The sequence below is a fragment of the Rattus norvegicus genome, chromosome 1, assembly GCF_021556685.1.
Source record: "Rattus norvegicus strain SHRSP/BbbUtx chromosome 1, alternate assembly SHRSP_T2T, whole genome shotgun sequence".
Classification (NCBI taxonomy): domain Eukaryota; kingdom Metazoa; phylum Chordata; class Mammalia; order Rodentia; family Muridae; genus Rattus; species Rattus norvegicus.
Window position 1 is genome coordinate 201,431,946 of NC_141534.1, and position 19,209 is coordinate 201,451,154.

A 19,209-nucleotide genomic window follows, 5' to 3' on the forward strand; every position below is an offset into this window, starting at 1 on the left:
TTAACACTCATTCATTTATTTATTTATTTACCACCACACCATGTGTCAGAGTCAGGGAACCACCCGCGGGAGTCAGTTTTCTTTCTACCATGTGCATTCCAGAGACTGGATTTAGTTATAAAGTCGGCATCAAGCTCTTTGCTCCACCGAGGATCTGACAACTTGCCAGCCGTATGCCAAGCCTCTTAAGGATTCCATGAACATCTGGGGACTGAGAACCTACCATATCAAACTTTGAGGGACACACTCCAAACCATACCCGAACTGCAGCACTGAACCATGGCACTAGACCCTTCTTCCTCGACTGTTGGGATGATGTGAGGTGGCTCAGGGATTTCAGAGTTGCTCTGAGGATCAGATCACATGTGTAAAGCTTAGTGCATGAGGCTGGGCATGGTGTGCACTTAAGAGAAGATGCCTTCCAATGTAGACAGCTGCATGAGTACACAGCCGTCCTCCCCACCACCAGCCCACGGCTGCTGAGAGACAAATATCGATTTTCTTAACACAGCTCAAATCTAGTCCAGGATTGCCTAGTAGAAATCTAGTCTGGGAACACAGTTTTCAGAGCCTTTCTGCAGGGCTGACATTTCTAACACACACATCCACATGTATGCACACAGTCCAGAAGCAGCTGGCTTGATAGATAAGCTGCCATTATGTTTCAGAATGAGATAAAAATCTCGTAATTATCTGCATATTATCCACAGGGGACAAAAAGGCAGACCTTTAAGTCTTTTTTTTCCAAATATTTAGATATAGTGTATAATGTCTCACTATATAGTCCTGGCTCATGACTTAAGCTCCATTCTTAAGCTCATGACTGTCGTCTCCATTCCTGCAGTGCTGAGTTCATGAGTGGGCTACCATGCTTGGCCTAGTCTTATTTTTATTTTATTTTGTATGACGACTAAATCTACTTCACACATAGCGATTTGTCATTCTTAACAGGTCAGCATCAGCGAGACTATGACGTTCTGTTGCCCCAGAACACCGCTTTGCCCTGAGAACCACAGATGAAAACCGTGGGCCGGAGTGATGGCTCAGTGGTTGAGAGGACTTATTCTTTCAGAGGACCTGGGTTCAATTCCCAGTACCCAGATGGCTGCTCACAGCTGTCCCCAACTCACAGTTCTAGGGGATCTGCCACCCTTGCCTTGCTTCTCCAGGCACCAGGTATGCAGGTGGCACACAGATGTGCATGCAGACAAGACACCGGTACACATGAAAGAAACACAGTTTGTTAAAGAGTGGGCAGCAACCACAAGTCACCACGTGGTCCATTTCGTTTCCTTCTTTCTAGGCACAGGAAGTTCTCTCTCCCTGGGTCTAATGGCCAGTGAACCTGGCCTAGGTTCCAAGCTGGACTCAGTGGATGGTGGACGGCGACATGCTCACACACAGCTTCTCCAGAGCTCCTTTCTGAATTTGGGTTCATCTTCGGGCAGCAGTGAGCTGTCCCATGCACAGGGAAGGAGCTGGCTCTGCACAGACCTCAGCAGCAGCTGTTTGGCTTCAGCGCTTTCCTGATGCCTGCAGCCAGGGCTTGTGGTGTGGGGCTTTCGGCAGTGCAGCTCACCGGAAGGCCCTTGGCAGCCATAGCACGAGTTGTACTGGGGCCGATGGCTACAAACTGCAAGGGAGGAAGACACGAGAGACACAGCCTCAGCACCACAGCAAGGGCGGTGTGCAGATGTCATCTGGACACTTTCTGTTAGGAGTTCATTCTGGCGTGTTGTTGCACGTGAACAGCAGTGCCACCTAAGCAGCTTGAAGCTGGCTTCAGAGTCTGCACAATGATCAAGCTCTCACCACCACCTCGTGCCACAGGTGCACACATCCTTAGGGCTTGGGCAGATGTGAGGGTGAAACCCAGGGTGGATACTATCTTCCTCAGGGACTGCAGCTGCAGACAGATCTGCCCCAGTTTCAGGGGCTCTGTGTGGGAGCGGGTGGGGAGCATGGGGAGCCAAGGTGGGTCTGGATCCCCTAGCACACAGAACAGTCATAAGCTGGACGGCCAGGGTTCAAATCCCAGTAGCATAGGGCAGAGAGAGGCCTTTGGCATCCACTCTCTCTGCCTCTATTGTCTATCTTTAACTGGGCTGACCCGAGGCTGCTGAGGGATTACATAGTGGTCAGGGTGAACCACTTGGTCAATGCTGGACACAGATATATGCTCACTGACAGATATATGGCCTTTAGGCACACAGACAGACACCCCACAGGCTATGTGGTCACTGTGAGAAGGCAGGAAAGAAAGACAATGAAATGGCTTCCATTTCATTTGGTGGCAGGTGCCGTTAAGTTCTCCCTGCTTTGGCACAGCTCCTTTGTGGTATTTATATGTAAGTCAGCCATAAGCAGCAAGCACAGGCCAGCAGCTGCTCCTTAACCTTCTGTAGCCCCCTGTATTTTAAATAGTGCTGTAAAAATACTGGGTCTCAAAAGACTCCTACGGAGGAAGGAAGGCCACTGTCAAATCTTAGGCAGAGCTGACCAGGCATGAATGCCAAGTCACCCAATGCTTAGGTCTCAGGACTCTGTCCTCTGTGAGCCTCGAAGGTACCCATGGGCTGGCACTAATTCCCAGCGCCAAATGATGACTCCCTTTAATTTATATTGGCTTTCTGGCTCTGGAATAAGCCATAGTCCCTTACCACAATGTTAGCTCTGGAAAGTTTCTTTCCTGGCAGCTGCAGAGCCCAAGGTCCCAGTGGCATCTTTAACTACTTGTGCGTGGTGCACTAAACAGTGGCAGAATGATAACTGGGGGGGGTGCTAAGAACCCCTGGGTACCAGCAATGAATGGAACAGATTTAAGATGGGCACCTTCCCCGGCTGCTGCATGGGTCTGGGCAGTACTCGTGGCAAAACCCTAAGTGGGAATTCCCGGTGTCTATTTTCCTCCAACTTGGGTTTGTAGGGTGAGGACTGAGTAAGGTGAGAGCAGTACAAGTTCTCACTGTGGCATGGTCAGCCCGGTAAGTGCTAGGCACGTCCCCATCAGCAAGCTGCATGAGCACTCCACAGTTACCTGGTGACTCATCCACAGAGACACAAGAGCAGCATTTTTGCTGCTGCTAAACCTTCCCCGTGCCTAACGCTCACTGGACCTTGCTCAACACCCAGGGGCCATTTCTCTTCAATTCCGACTGCAGGAATCAGGTGCCTCCCCCACTCACAGTCATAAAAGTCGCCTTCTAGTAATGTGATATAGGTAATCCTGACAAGTGTTGAACCTCTCTCTGCTCAGTGTCCTCCCTGTAAGGAGGACAATCACCCCCATTCTGCTGGATCCCCACAACCAGACTAGCATAAGTATGACTGCAAGAAGTTTGACGACTGACCAGCAACTGCTAGGACCATAGCTAGTGTCACCATGGCCCACAGCCTGACATTCTCTTTGGGTACCAACCATGGACTCTTCCTTTTCAGCTCTATGGCCCTCCTTTTCAGTTACCCTGTGCCTAATATTCCACCCTGAAACCGGGAAAGTCTGGATGTCCAGGCGGCTCACACTTGTGAGACTGCAACTGTGATAAGCCAGCATGTTGGGGTCACCTGACTGAAGTGAGCCCTGGGGGTGGCGGGTGGAGGTGGGACCTACTGTCTCTGGGTTCCAGGCCACACTTTGTACCTTCTCCTCAGTCCCAGTGGAGTCTGGTCAAGGACAATTCTGTTCTGGTGGCTCAAGGGTTGTGTTAGTTGAAGGCTCCTAATAAATACAGTCCCTGAAAGTGTGCGTGTAAATCCTTTAGGTAAAAATGAAGAGACAGATATTTCTAGACCAGAGAACCATGTCAATGTGTTCAACAGGGGACAAAGAAGGGGAAGGCACTCATACCTACACCAAACCCTGCCAGAAGGGCCTCACTTGAGTCCTCAACTAACCAAAGACAATGCCATATGGGGAAGGCCAGATAGTTAGCTATCCAGGACAAAAACTTGGGGGTAACCATCCCCAAGTTAGACTAAGACTGGCCCAGCAGAGATGAGCAATGTGTGCAGAGCACCAGAGACGAGGCAGCGGCCCCTGGATTCTACAGTCACCTCACAGGTGTCCGACTCGGTGTGTAGATTCCAGGAGATGGTAAGGAGCAAAAGGCCAAGTCCACAGAATACCATACCTTGATCTGGTCGAAGCTGCCACCAGATAACGCCTGAATATACTCGAGGCTGTATTTAAGGCCGGAGGGGCTGAAGAATGTGATGCTGGCTGGGATGCCCTATGGGAAAGGAAAAGATGAGAGCTAGCCTTTGCCCGTAGACAGCGTTCCTCAGGTTTGCCCCTAGACAGCGTTCCTCAGGTCACCATCACCAACTGTCCAGCTCCAGCAGCCTGTAACAGCATGGTTCCTGGCTAGATGCCATTCTCAGCCCACCAAGGCACAGTTTGAAGGAATTGTTTATGAAGCGGGCTGAGGTTGGAGAGGCTGGCAGTTCTCACTGGTTGCTCTGCCTGCCCTCAGTCTGTTTGGCCAGAAGACAGAGACTCCCTGGAGCCCAGGCTCAGCAGTGGAGACACCTCAGCTCCTGGAGTTAGACAGCCCTGCTGGAATCAAGTCTTCTTGTTAGCATCTGTCACCTTCCACCCACTAGGGGGAGAGCAGACAACAACCAGACAGCCTACATAGTTTCTCTGCCCTTGGATGGTCCCAACAGGAACCCCAGAACAGGCATGAAGCTGTTCTAGGGAGAGCAAAAGGCTGTGACTTCTGGATGGAAATGGTGGAGGTAGTCATTAACTCAAGAAGCGCTCTCCACTCTCTGCCTCAGGTCTCACAATCCCAATCCAGATGCCATAGTGGGCTCTTCCCGGTGTGGGCTTAGCCTCTGCCCCATGCAATGGAGAACAAAGGCAGTAACAAGGCCACGGTGTGTCTTAAGCCTTTGTATATGGTAGATGTTACACAAACGGGTTTGTATGAACTCTCTCCTTTAATCCTTATTCAACTCTCACTGGATGGGTCTAGTCCTGTACCACAGGTACATAAAAATGGAGCTGCAGAAACACCATCTACTTAGTCACATGGCTGGAAATGACAGAACCCCAAGGGGAATCAACACCTCCAATCTCATGCCCCCAACTCCCTGGGGCCTGCCCTGCCAGGACTTGCTTCCCCTGGAAACCCTACGCACCTGATTTTCATAGTAGCTCTCCAGGCTCCCTTGGATTCCAGGGTGTGGAATTGTCTGATAGACGTGCATGCTTTCCATGGGAATCCCTGGGTACAATCAAAACCATGAGATAGGCTTCACTTTACAGGGAATGGGAATGGGGGTTCTGCACCTTCCTCAGTGTGGCTGATGGGGACGGGTCACCATACTTCTGAGAAACAGCTCCTCAGAAATGGAAAGCTCAACTAGGGGAGTAAAAGACCTTGCCCAGCCCTGTGTGACCTACAGAGTACCATGGAATCAATTCATGGTCAGGAAGGCTGAGTTACAAAGACAGGTCCAGAAAGCACAGCCTTCCCCAATACTTACACATGCTGTTGGTTCCCCTGTCTGTGTGAGTTTGCCCACACAGCTCTGACCCTGGCTGCTCCATAAATCCCACAGTCATGCTGGCAGCCAGGTTTAGGACAGCTCTCAAGAAAGGTTTAGCATCAGGAGACCCAGCTGCATCCCTGCCTTGTCTGTACATGGTCATGTCTGCCTCCTGGGCCTCAGGACATTCACCTTTGTGGGTGTCATTAGCTAATTCTAGTCACCTTTGTCTCTGAGCATTTTCGGAAGAGTGTCTCCTTTGATAGTTCCACAGGGAAAGAGAAGAGGCAGCTCTGAAGATGGCTCTGTGGACATAGAAGCAGACATTGTAAGATCTTTGTAAAAACTCAAAGGGTGACACTATGCACAGAGGCACAGGGTGCTCCCAGGAGGGCGAAGCTGGGGACCACAGGCTCAGCTTCACTGTAAGATCTCAGTTCTAACACCTGTCACCAGGAAGGACAAGTGCTGCACTGTGCTGACCTTAAAGGTTTCCATGAAGAACTGAGGGGGAAGGTCAGTGAAGAGCCTAGAAAACTAAGCTGCAGAAACAAGGTACCACTGTCCTACTTGCTGCGTGAACTGTCAGGGGGAGGATCACGGTTATTTAGAATGGAGGCCTTGTACTTAACCAAATAAGACTGATATCAGCATTGGGCAGAGATTTCCCAGCCCTGGAGGAGGGCTGGATTAGGACAGGCACAGGAGACAGCAAGGGACTGGCACCTTGGAGTGCCTCTGTAGCTACCTTCAACAAAGACAAGTTTCCTGCCTCCTATTCTACCAGCCATGCCAGTAGCTTCTTGACCGAGTGCCCAAAGGGCACAAAAGATGGAAGGCTGCTCCAGTGGCCCTGAATCTTACTGTGCCCACCACCCACCTCCATGTGTGGAGACCTGAGGCCATGTTCGACCCTGAGCACTTTGCATCTGACAGAGCAAACAGCATGTTGTAACAAAACCATTCAACCAAGGGCTTGTCAGATGCAAGAACCTTCCTCAATGGTGACCACGGAGCATTTTACTAAAACCATTTCTTCCACGGCAGATCACGGAATGTAATGGGCTGTGGGTTGTGCACGGACATCATGCATTTCCTATACCAAATGGTGCTTCTGAACACACCGCTGGCGACTGAGATCAGAAAGAATGAAACAGCTCTCCCCAGCTGGCACTCCTCTGGGAAGCAGTATGTGAGTGACAGGCATAGCTGAGGGCTACTGCGTTTGAAGTACAAGCAACAGTGACATGCTGGCGGATGTTTTATTCAAGCTGCTCTGTAAATATTGGTACCAACATAGAGGAGTGAACGGATTGGGAGGATGATTAACTATAGATCACAGGTGCCTGCTGAGTTCTCTTTCTAGTGTTGCAGGTACCACTTCTAGGCAAACATTTTCAAAGACGTGTTCAGCCGCTGTGCTCTCCACCCTAGCCTAGGAGTCTCTCCTGTGAGTGTTGCGGGTCGAAGGTACAAGGAGCTAGGGGCTAAAGCTCTTCCTACAGGAAGCCAAACAGTTCAACTTTCTGGCAATCTTCACCTCAAAGGCACCCGAAGAACGTGTGGATGATTCAGGAGTCTCCCCTTCACCTCTTCAGTCTGCCAGAGAAGACTGACAGAGAGCTGAAGTCTGAGGAGTACAGTGCTGCTGAGGAGGACCTGAGGCAGAGTCTCCACAGACAATGGAGCAGCCCCGGATGTAGGTAAGAACTGAGTTGTGCACTTTGACCTCGACTGAAGACCTCAGGGCCCTGAGGCTACCTGATGCATGGGAGCAGGAACTCTGTACACCCAGGAGGCCATTTCAAACAAAGGTAGGACAGTCCTCCTTGGCCTCTTCGTCTCTTTAAATATGACTGTCTTTGACGTTTACCTTGTAATTATTCTCTCCTTGAAAGACAGGTCCAGCGAGAGGACAACTGTCTAATGAGTGAGCAGATCAAATGGGTTAACAGCTTTAGATGCTCATAACAATGCTTGTCTCATAGTAAAGTAAAATAATGAGCAACAACGAGGAGCTGGCTTTGTGTCCAACACACACTGGACATAAAGGCTATAAATGTAGCTTTTAAAGTTGGGCCACAAAGTTTACTTCAAGAGAAACTCATTAATGCCTTGGTAAAAAACCAAGGTGAAGGCCCTCATTAGCAGCAGGTAATGAGGACTTCATTTGTACATTCTAATTGCAAATGGAAGATTTATTGGGCCTACGGACTTGCTGGTAATAAATTAAAACTAACAATGGCTTTGCAAAGAGTGCACCCCAGGGCTGGCATCAGGACGCAGTGGGTAAGGGTATTTGTGTCCAAGCCTGATGATCTGAGTTTGAACCCTAGAACCCACAGGTAGGAGAGAACCAATCCTGAGAGATAGGGCAATGAATGTCACTATCCACCCTGCCAGGCCTGGGCCAGTCAGCCAGAGCCCAGCCTGAGCACTCGCAAATGGTACTGGCCCACTGCCTGGTGCTTCCAACGCAAGGAAACCAGCCTGGTGGCCCTAGGCCTTCTATGAGCCATGGCTTCAGCACGTCTGTCTCCTTCCAAACAGATGCATCTAATTTGAGTATGCTTAAGACCTGCCCTGGGGACAGGTGGAAGCAAACTGTCCCATTTATATAACAGGCAATTATCCCTCATGGACGTAGCACTTGATTCTAAGAGAGCACCCCAATCTGTCCTTTACACATAGGCCTACATTTTTAAAAGACACGCTTCGGTGCTATATACAGCTGTATGCCAGGCCTTGCTAGCCCAGCACCTGTATCCTTATCATGCCCTTTACAATAGGCCAATGCATATGCACAGAGTGTTGCCCTGAGTTCTAGAAGCCATTCTACCAAGCTACTGACCCTCAGGAGGAACCTCCAGGAACAAATCTGTGACCCAGTTGGACAGAGGATAGGTCCCTTGGACACTCAGTATTTATCTAAAGTCGGGGGCAGTCTTGTGGGATCACGCCTTTCCTGTGGGTCTGCACTTATTGTGGGTTAGTTCAGAACTGAATTACAGTGTGGGACACCCAGCTGGTGTCTGAGGAGATGGAGAACTGGCTGTGGCTGTGAGGAAAAGCTGTTCAGTGCTAGTAGCGGTCGCCTCGCCACACCCAACGGCTCCCTACTCTTTTCACTGCTTAGTTCACCCATCTTCCCAAGCCTGGCTAAGTGGGAGCTCCCAGGAGGCATGAACACTGGAGGGTCCTGGTCCCCATACTCACAGACCTGAGACTGAACTCACTTGGTCTCCTGTGAAGTGGCAGAGACTGTGGAACTGGGAAACAGAGGTTCTGTCCATGCATCACGTGCCCAACAGGCCTCCTCATGCCGATGACCATGGGGTTCAAGAGAATGTACTTGGAAAACCACCCTGTGGCCAGAACTCCCTCTTTAGAGAAGAGTGATCAGAGGGGGGTCCTCTCAGGTATCTGCAAGCTGGAGGTCCCCCCAAAGTTCTGCTACAGCAGGGTCAGGTCCCTAGAATTCTTACCTCAGTGGGGTGCCCTCATAATCTGCCTGGCCAGCAGTCCTTGAAGGCATTGGACACAAATCAGGGTTCAGTCAGGTTTGCTGAAGGTAACAGGCAGGTCTGAGTCTGAATTCTAACCCTGTGACCTCACAGTGTACAGCCTTGGGCTCCAGAGTCTCAATACAGCACACTAAGAAACGACTTCCAGAGACAACAGGAGTCTCTCTTTGCCTGGCACAGGGGCACTGGCCATTAGTGATGGCTGAACTGTGAAATGTGCCCAGTGTGCCTGAGGAATTTTATTTAATCTGGATCACTGCGATTACCATCTTGGATGACACATTTGTCACTAACACGGCTCCTACCTTCCTTGACTGGCTGTGAGGACTGGCTTCTGAGCACACTGGGCACTTGTTAACACTTTTTTTCAGTGTCAGTGCTGAGCATTTAATTACCAGAAGGGTAAGTACTAACTTTTTCTTTTGGTGCTGGAGAATGAACGCAGGACCTCATGTGTACTGGAGACACTGTACTCTGACACAACACTGTACGTCCGCTTTGAAACCGCTTTAGAAAGACAACTGGTTTGTTACTAATATAGCAGAGACTTGAAGTGCTAGGGTGGGGGATACCCATAGGGGCCCCTATCTGCTCAGAGGAGGAGAGGGGGCATGGGAAAGGACTGTGGAGGGGGTGAGGAGGGGGCGGTGAGCAGCAGGTAAAGTGAATAAGTAAAAATAAATAGAAAGATGCTCTAGATTCGTTCCTGCCGCTATGACAAGCTCTCTGACAGAAACCGATCTAGGGAGGTTTATTAAGGTTGACAGGCTGCAGTCCATCACTGATGGAGGTAAGAATGGGAACTTGAACTGACCGTAGAGGAAAGCACCTTGCTGACTTGCTCACAGCCTTAGGTTTGGAAAGCTTTCTTCTGCAACCCAGGAGCACCCGACCTAGGAATGGTGCTGCCCACAGTGGGCTGGACTCTCCTACATCAATCACCAAACAAGACAATCCCCCAGAGACATAACCATAATCCAGTCTGATCTGGGTGATTCCTCAGTTGAGACTCCTCTAGGCTATGTCAAGTTGACCATCAAAGCTAACCAAAACATGTTGAAAACTGTGGAGAACCAGCAACTTGCTTGCAGAGGGGCTCTGCCATCCCCTGCTGAACCTGCTCGTGGCTCTGCCCAGGGTCTCTCTACAACCTAGGAAGCCTCAGTGCCAAATGCAGGGCTTTTTAAAGGAGCAGCTTTCAGAGGAACATTAAAATGTAAAAGCTAAAGAACCTTCTGGCAATAAGAGTATCTTAGTGCAGGAGAACCTCAGAAGACTTTAGCATACGAGTTTGCAAACCACAGAAGCAAACAGCACCCTGAGGAGCTACAGTTTATAACTAATGTACTTTGATTTATCCATCATTGTTTGAAAAGCATAAAAAGTCCCACCGGAAGTCCTTCTCTCTTCACCCATTTCATATGCTTAGGGAAAAGAAGATGCCCAACTCCTACAACTAACTACCTTTGAGGAAAGCCATAGCCATGCCCGCACTCTAGCCTGTCCTTCTCCCAGCCCAGCAGATCCCCAAGCAATTCTCCAGAAGGCTCAGTCAGCACATAACAGACCCAGTCAGAGGCCAGCACCAGAGTTTATCCTCTTGCCTGTTGTTCCCTGTTTCAACTGCAGGGTCTGGCAGTTCTGACAGAGACCTGCCTGCAAGGCTGGAAACACCTGGCCTGCGGACCTCGGGAGTGGGCCCAGATCTCCTCAGCTGATACTGAGCAGAATTCTACCTCAGTATGTGTGGGACACTGACAGCTGCAAGTACCTGTGTCTACAGCTGGATTAGACAAACAGGGAAGAGGGCGGGAGACATTACCTAGAGGGAATCTTCCTGTCCTCTCTCCAAAATCTGCCCTCTACAGATCTCTCCTCTGTGTTCTTCAGAAGCCCAGAACCCCATCAGCAGCTTGAGGTAAGTCACCGTCCAAATCCAAGCAGCCCTAGAGCCGCTCCACGTGCTGACCAAAGACAACCTTATGGGAAGTCAGTTCTTTTCCTGAGAGCGCTTTTGCAGGGGTGGGGGGGTGGCTTTCATCTGGGTCGGTCTTCACTTACTTGAGCAAATATATTCAGCGAGCTTTTCTGCATTTCCACTGCCGGCTCCTTCTGCATCCAGGCCAATTTTATTCACTGGAAAACGACAGAGGTGAATTCCTTTTTCAGTTACTGAAGCCCTTTCTTTCCTGCGCAATCTTTACAGTGCAAATGTCTATGCGCTGCTTTCCCACCCACGGCGAAGTGTCCCCTGGAAGCCAAGTAATAAGACTACAGCTCTCCTTTCAGAGAAGAGAGGGGTCTTTGTCTTAACTCACTTCTCTGAACCCCATTTATCTACATGAGCCCAAAACACCAGCCCCATAGGACTGTCTTAGGGCTCGTGTGATAATGAGGCCAACTGTTGGCATCTGCTTATCAGACGGTTAGCATTTGGAAGCTGCTAAGTTTTGCAAGCATCGCTTTAGAAAGCCCTCACTTCATCAGGGAGATGTGACCAGATTCCATCCAGAAATGGGTAATGGGCTGGCATGGCCAGACTGGAATGGAGAGGGCAGAGGAAAGGTTTCACAACAACCAAGGACCCATAGCACTATGGATACAGGTAGTTTAGGGAGGGTGCTGTCCCAGCCAGCCCCTCGCCCAGTGCGGTACTGGAACTCTCTATATAGACTAGGCTGGCCTCCCACTCACAGAGATCCTCCTGCCTGCCTCCTGAGTGCTGGGTGGGGTTAATGGTGTGTGCCACTCCACCCTCCAAGCTCCTCTTCTTTTTTTTTTTTTTAAAGATTTATTTATTTTATGTATGTGAGTACACTGTCGCTATCTTCAGACACACCAGAAGAGGGCATCAGATCCCATTACAGATGGTTGTGAGCCACCATGTGGTTGCTGGGATTTGAACTCAGGACCTCTGGAAGAGCAGTCAGTGCTCTTAACCACTGAGCCATCTCTCCAGCCCCCAAGCTCCTCTTCTTGAAGAGAAGCAGACAGATGAAGGCTCCTTGCCTTCTCCAGAAAGTGAATGAGTGGTTAATCTGCAGAGGATATAGATAAAGGCAGGGCCCACTCAGGACTGCCACCTGCACAGAGGAATGCACGACTCCCAGAGGAAAGAGGGCTGGTGGGCATTCCATTCAGGAGCTAAACAACCAGTACCTGTTACCACCAAGACAGCTTCCATGGGAACACCATGGGCTTTTTATTTATGGACTATTAGAAAGGTACTGAGCCTGAGGAAAAAGTCCTATGCAGGTGTAAACTCTGTTCAGGACAAGTGAGCCACGAAGCCTAGAGGCTCCAGGAAGTAAACTGAGGCAGGACAAACTACTGTCAGGCTGGCTGTTAGTGCAGTATGCACATGACACCCCCGCCCCTGTCTTACAGTTTCATTTCCCACCATTTCAGCTACTCTTGTCAACTATGGTCTGAAAAGACTAAACAGAGAGTCCTAAAAGTAAGTTGCACATAGGTTTCGGATTGTATGTGGTCTGAATATGAAACCCCATCCATCTAGGCGAGGATTCGAACCTTCATCTTTCTGTGACTCCTCACCTAGAGAAGCGGTGGCACTTCCAACCACGTACACAGACTTGGCATTCCATCTGTCTTTCAGAGACTTCTCCCAGGCTGCAAAACATGAAATCACATGTGAGCTATGCATACAAAGTGGCCAGCTAGATGTCACCGCTGTGGTTTGCTTCTTCCTTCTAAGGCCCCAGCAGGAGTATATGCAGTGTCCTGTGGCTCACAACACCTGGCACAGAGCAGACAGACGACATGTTCCAGCTAGTAATGGGAGTCACATCACGGTCTGGGTGTTACGACGCTTACTCCAAGGCCAGGCCACTGAGGGCAAGGAAGATCAAGGAGCTCACAGTGGTCAAGATGGCTGCATGAATCCAGGCCTATAGGACTCTAAAAGCCCAGTGCTAACCATCTCCCAGTTGCTTCCCCTCAGAAGAACTCTCTAAGCCTGTATTTTGATCGTAACATGAGGTTATAGTACTCTGTACACCCTAGACTGTATTTAGCCCTCACTCTAAAGTACAACATAAACTCCATTAGTGTCAGCTAAGGAGCCAGCCAGTCTGGAGCCTGGGTTCAGTATGTGGATAGGCTCACCACATACTGCTATAATGAAGAGGAAGGAACAGCCATGTTGAAGAGGGCCTGGAGGGGTGGGCATGAAACATTTCCCCGAGAATAAATTTTCTCATCATCCACTGAGTAAAGTGTCACTTACCCTACTTTTAGAGGAAGAAACTGGCAGGACATGTAAGTGAACATTGAGAAGGTAATGGAGGGCTAGTGAGATAGTTCAGCAGGCAAAGCTCCTTGCCGCCAAGCCTGACAGGCTGTGTTTGGTCCCTGGGACCCATGAAGTGGAAGGGGAGAACCAGCTTCCGTGGACTGTCCTCTCACATCTACACACACGTCATGCCATGTGCCCAATAAACAAGTACATAAATAATATTAGATATGATAAAGCAAATTAAATGGCAAGTGAAACTATGCTCTCAGTCATGTCTGTCTGGGGACTCGGAGGGCACCTGTGAGCTAGCAGCTCCCTCTGTACTCCAGTGTCTCAGAACGGAAACCGGAGCAGTAGCGTCTGGTAGACTCCAGAGCAGACTCAGTCTCACCTTCATTTTTTTTTAAAGATTTATTTATTATGTATTTATTTATTTATTTAGAGTACACTGTAGCTGTCTTCAGACACACCAGAAGACATCAGATCTCATTACAGATGGTTGTGAGCCACCATGTGGTTGCTGGGATTTGAACTCAGGACCTCTGGAAGAGCAGTCAGTGCTCTTAACCTCCAAGCCATCTCTCCAGCCCCTCACCTTCAGTTTTATTGTCCTTCTCCAAACACAGCTTCACTGCTTCCACTGCCCTGGGGCTGGTGAAAATGAGTCCTCCAAAGCCTTCAGGATGAGACAGCTGCACCAAAACCAACAGAGGCTTAGACCCCACCTCTCAAACGGCTACGACCCCAAAGTCCAAATGCATCGGCAAAGAAGTGGGCAACTGGTCCTGCTACCTGTTCATCCCTCCATCCACACGATACTTGTTTAGTGCAACTATGGGCCTGGAGCCACTCTAGGCTGTGGGTAAGTCCCTTTATTGTCACAGTTCTTCCCTCAAGAAGCTCCTTCTAGGACAGAGACTGACAACTGCAACCCAGGAGATGAGCAGAGTAGAGGGGCAACCTGACCCAGCATGGGTCATGTCAGTGGAGTAAGACGCAGGCAGGAGGGAAAAAGGGAAAACTAGATCTGTATTCATAATGTAACCAGATTATGAAGAAAGTAAGACCCCCAGCTGAAGCCTGAGCTTCAAGTACAATACTTTACTGAACACTTCTGAGCCAGGCCTGAGCTGCTGTGCACACCTAACTTTATTCGAGATGTCCACACTGAATCTTTGGTGTTTGTTTTTTCAGTACTGGGTACCAGACATTCATTGTGCACACTCAGCACACCCTCAGGCTGCCATCAATCTGCAACACTTTGTGACTTCACTGGGCCTGATTCCTGCAGCATCTGCTGAGCAGAGCAGTATGGCAGGCAGAAGCCCTGGGCTTACATTTGGCCCTGCCTTCCTGTCCAGGAGCCTGGCATGAGTCTATAGCAAAGCTCGCTCTAAAGTCAGGAGCATCTGCCTGGTGGTCTCAGCAGAGGCCAGAAGTGGTCCCTACCTCTGAGAGCCATCTTGGTGCTCTCCAGGGCCCTATCTCCCAGGGTCTGGGACCTCCTGACAAAAGAGACAGGAGCTTCGGAAGAGAAGCCTATAAGAAGGTGAACGTGCACTGCCTTTGTGATCATGTGTAACGGTAAAATGAGCTGAGTACCCTCACAGCCTGATACAGCAAGCATTCTACAGAGAGCAGGCCTTAGCATGGGCTTCTTACCTTTTCTGACAAACTGGGCAGAGACATAAATTCAAACGACAGAACAGGAATCAGCGTAGCTTCCAGGCCACACAACCGCAGCTCCTGTAAATGAAGAATGTCAATCTGGGTTGGCCAGGGCTGTCTTGAAAATAAGGGAAATGATATCACATTAACCACCAACCGTTACGTGGAACGGAGGGAGCACAGCACCACAGTAGCTATGCACCAAGTTCACCGAGTTTTAGCATCTCCACCCCACCCTCCATTAGAGAGGAGGTTCTAGTTCAGGGGTCAAGGAATAAGGCTCAGCCACTTACCTGGATATATGGATCCTGGCCGCTGTCATCATCCTTGGCATCTTTGAGTAAGAGAACCTTCATTGTGCCTGGCAGCTCTTATAAAAGGTCCTGCGACAGAGCGAGGAAATGGACCTTAATTAGATCTCAGACTGTTCCTCGGCAGTGTTGGAGGGATAGAGGCAAGAATGAGGCGATCGATTGCCTGTGCCGAGCTAAATGGGCTTGGTCTTGCTCAAGCCCCCTGTCACTGATAAGGCCGAAGGAGAGCGTGCTAGCAGCTGATACTACCTGGGAAGGCAAGTGAGAGCCATTAGTGAAACCCAGTGTCGGTGTCTGAGAGACATGGTGTGTTCTGTGTCACACCAGTAGCAAATAGAGAAAAAGACACCTTAATTTCAAGGTAGTAACTCAATGAGTAAGGAAGCAAATAAATATTTATTTCCTTTCCCGAAATAAACAAACGAAGCCACTCATAAGTGCTTTAGGAGATAGCTCTACTGGCTTTTCCACCTCTCAAGCCATGCTTATTAAATGTTAACCAAGTTTCTTGAGGTGATCTATCAACCTGGACATAATTTGTCAACATGTGCCACCCATAAAGACTTACAGAACTTATACCCTCTCTTCCTGTAATTTCATTTGTAAGAATAAGTGCAAGACGACAGTCAAAACTGTACACAGGGAGTGGCATAAAAATTTCATTCCAGCCTGTATGTGATGGCATACACCTTCAATCTCAGCACCTGGGAGGGACAGGCAGGTGAGGTCAGGCCACCTGAGTCAACATAGCAAGTTTCAGGCCAGCAAGGGCTACATAGTGAAACCCTGTCTCAACACAAACAAACAAAAGGCTTTCTTGGTCATCTCTGTAATTTTCAATAACTGGAAACAACATAAGTATCCGATGAGAGGCTGGTTAAGTACACTATGATGAAGGTTTTAGAAAAAAATCATTGAAATATTGACAAATAACCTAATTACATAGGTTGTCTAATCAAACATGTTACTTAAAAACATGCGAGAACACTTACATAAGTAGTTCGGTGTTATGTTCAAATAGATGAGAAAATACACACCAAAATATTAATAGTACTTATTTCTGAGTAGCTGGGAGTATGATTTTTCTTCCTTTCCATTTCCTTATTATCTAAAAGCCTTATGAGCATTATCTTCCTGGTTATATGAGAGACATTTTAAAAACCTCTCAGTAGTCTCACAATAAACACCAGGTAAGACCTGCAGAGTGATTCTACCTGAGACCCAATGGAAGAAGACACTCGGAAGCAAAAAAGAATGAGCTCTGGGAGGCATGGCTCAAACATATGTGGTCACACTGATGGCTGGGTGAGTCCATCCATGGAACATTAGGGAGTCTGGCTCGAAATGAATTGCTCTACACCTCAGCAGCCGAATCCAGCTAAGTAAGTAGGAATTAGGAAAGGATGTTTTAGTTACTGCTGCCGTCTGGGTGTCAGAGAAATGGGGGAGAGGGTAAAAAAACATAGTATGGTTCCTACCCCTTCCCGAGGCTCTCAGAATGTCTCGCCCGCTAACCAGGACCCTGTCCCCCTGTGGGATCACACCACACATCTTTGTGTCATTTCGGTTTTCCAAGCTTATGATAGTAGATCCTGTTTTTTTTAACTTTACTTTGTGCTCTGACTTGTATTTTGGAAATAAGATACCACACTGTAGTATAGCTCAGGCTGATTTGGGCTATGTGGCCCAGGTTGGCTTTGAGCTTAAGGTAATCCTCCTGTATCAGCCTCCAAAGTGCTAGTATTACGGGCATGTACTAGTGCGCCTCAGTAAGTGAAGCCTCTCATTGGATTGAAGAGAGCTCAAGAGATCTGTAAAGCACATCCTAGGTGTATCCGCGAGAGTGTTTCCAGGAAGGATTAAAGGGGGAACCTGCCTCAGAATGCACCCTCCTAGAGAGGCCTGGGAGGAGTAGGAGGCAAAGGAGAATGCCCACACCTCCGCTCTACAGTACCGAGCCTTAACTCCATCACGGTCTAACTTCCAAAACCATGCGCCAAAATGCATGACCACTTCCTCTAAGTTCTTCTCTTCTGTTCTTGAGCCACAGCTATGGAAAAGCAATCAATGGTTGGTTTCCACCTGTTTGCAAATGGTAACCCAAGTGTGCTAAGATATGAGCAAGTCCACCACTGACAGACTTTTGGGAAGAGAGACCACTCCAGATAACTTTGGGGAGCCCGACTCAATCAGTCCACAGGCATTACTAGAACAGCCCGGGGGGTTCCCCAAAGTAGGGACATTTTTCCTCTAGACCCAGCTTCAGCTTGAACAGAGCTTGCACGGCCCACTGGCCCGCCCTCCTGGTTGGTTTGTACAGTGGATTCCAATCTGCCCTGCCAACCCTACAGTTGTGCAAGGCAACTTCCATCAAATGCATCTCCTAGCACACACCTCTACTTGCCTGTCTCTTGGCTTCCGTGCTAGTGCATCTGCCAGTGGGAGCTCCAGGAATCTGGTACGAAATTTAGTGGCAAGTAAAGTTTAGCATATTCTGCTGAAGAATGAATTCTAGGCCCCACAATGCAAGCAACAAGAGTGGGGATTAAGAAGCCAAAATATGATGCTGTGGAAGACAGGTGATCCTGTAGCCTCCCTGTGCCTACTTATGTCAGCCTACTTATGTCCCTGTCAAGGCCCCAGGCTCTGGCATACAGAGGACAGTTTAGTAATGCTTAAAAAAATAATTAAGTCAATCTCTCACTTGCCTTTCTAGTTGTCGGACAGTGAGCCCAAATGTCCTGCGTCTGGACAGCTGGGAGCTGGAAGCTTCCTCGTGAGAGTAAAGCCTACAGGATTTACTTGAGGTTACTTGATAATTTCAGGTACTAACAAGTGCTGTGAGATAGTAACTAGGGTTCTGTCAGGAGTCATCTCTGCAGGTGCCAGGGAGACTGTTCTGGGAGGTTGATGTCTGAATCGAAATCTGAATGACAATAGCATAGGCCAGAGGAACAGACCCTGCTTTGCAAGCACCTGACTACTACCTGAATTGGACAGTAAGGAGACATGTTCAAGCATCAGGCAGAAATCCTGGGTGTCTCAGTGAAAGAACAGGTATGCTCAAGAAGGGCTTGGGATTTCTTTTAACCCAGAGCTTGGCCTTACTCCTAGGAGTTAAGTTTCCTACCTCTTTAAGGAAATGCAATCGCTTCCCCAGTCCCAAAGACACTGGGTAACTTTAAAGTGTTTTTTCTATGGTATGAACAAATACTCCTGGGAAAGAAGCTTTTAAAAAAGCCAGTGTTTGAAAGGCCACCAGCTGCAATGTACCCCAAAACTTTCTGGACTACCCCAACCTGGAATCCAGAAGCAACAAGTACTTCTTACAGACTGCCTTCCATGTACACTGTTCCCATGTCGTGACTCCATTGCCCTACCCCTATTATTCAGAGCCAATGCTAGTTCTATGTAGACAGTTTATTTTCCTTTCTCGAAATTTCATCATAAAAATGCTCTTGGCTGTCAGATCCGACTGCTGTCTTGTTGCTGGTAGTTACAGAATGCATCCTAGGACCTGGTCCTTTTCTGACTAGCACACATATAGATCAGCAAACCCTTTATTTCAGAGATTGCTTGCTCACAAAACATGCTGAGCACTGGACACAGAAACGTTAGTAAAGTCTGAAGTGACAGGACTGACAGGATATTCTAGTCCAAAGCTGAGAGCCTAGAACCCGGGGCACCAGGCAGCAGGAGGGCAGGGAGAGGATGGATTGCCCTCCTTTCTCCTTTGTTCTCTGCAGCCCCCAGATTAGACAGTGCCTGCGTGCTCTATGTTCTCTACTCAGCCTACACGTCCATATACATATCCCTGGCAGAAACCTCCATAGGCACACTGGGAAGGTATCTAACCAGCTCGCTGGGCATTTCGCCATCCAGCCAAGATGACAGATCAAATTGTCACCGTGGACTAAGCAGTTTACAATCCCCACCTAAGCCTGCAAAGCACCTA

General features: G+C 48.8%; 1 protein-coding gene across 2 annotated transcripts in view; it reads right to left on the minus strand.

Moving 5' to 3' along the window:
• Nucleotides 1–19,209, minus strand: part of Uros (uroporphyrinogen III synthase) — a 22,277-nt gene continuing 3,068 nt past the window's right edge. Inside the window, exons 2-10 of one of the 2 annotated variants that reach the window (XM_087561072.1) lie at nucleotides 15,234–15,323; nucleotides 14,935–15,018; nucleotides 13,868–13,964; nucleotides 12,573–12,647; nucleotides 11,079–11,153; nucleotides 5,718–5,798; nucleotides 5,143–5,228; nucleotides 4,131–4,229; nucleotides 1–1,633 (exon numbers count right to left, since the gene is read on the minus strand). In XM_087561072.1, the coding sequence (XP_087417198.1) occupies nucleotides 1,496–1,633; nucleotides 4,131–4,229; nucleotides 5,143–5,228; nucleotides 5,718–5,798; nucleotides 11,079–11,153; nucleotides 12,573–12,647; nucleotides 13,868–13,964; nucleotides 14,935–15,018; nucleotides 15,234–15,296 (798 nt within the window). In that variant the 5' untranslated portion in view covers nucleotides 15,297–15,323 and the 3' untranslated portion in view covers nucleotides 1–1,495. 2 annotated transcript variants of the gene reach the window in all.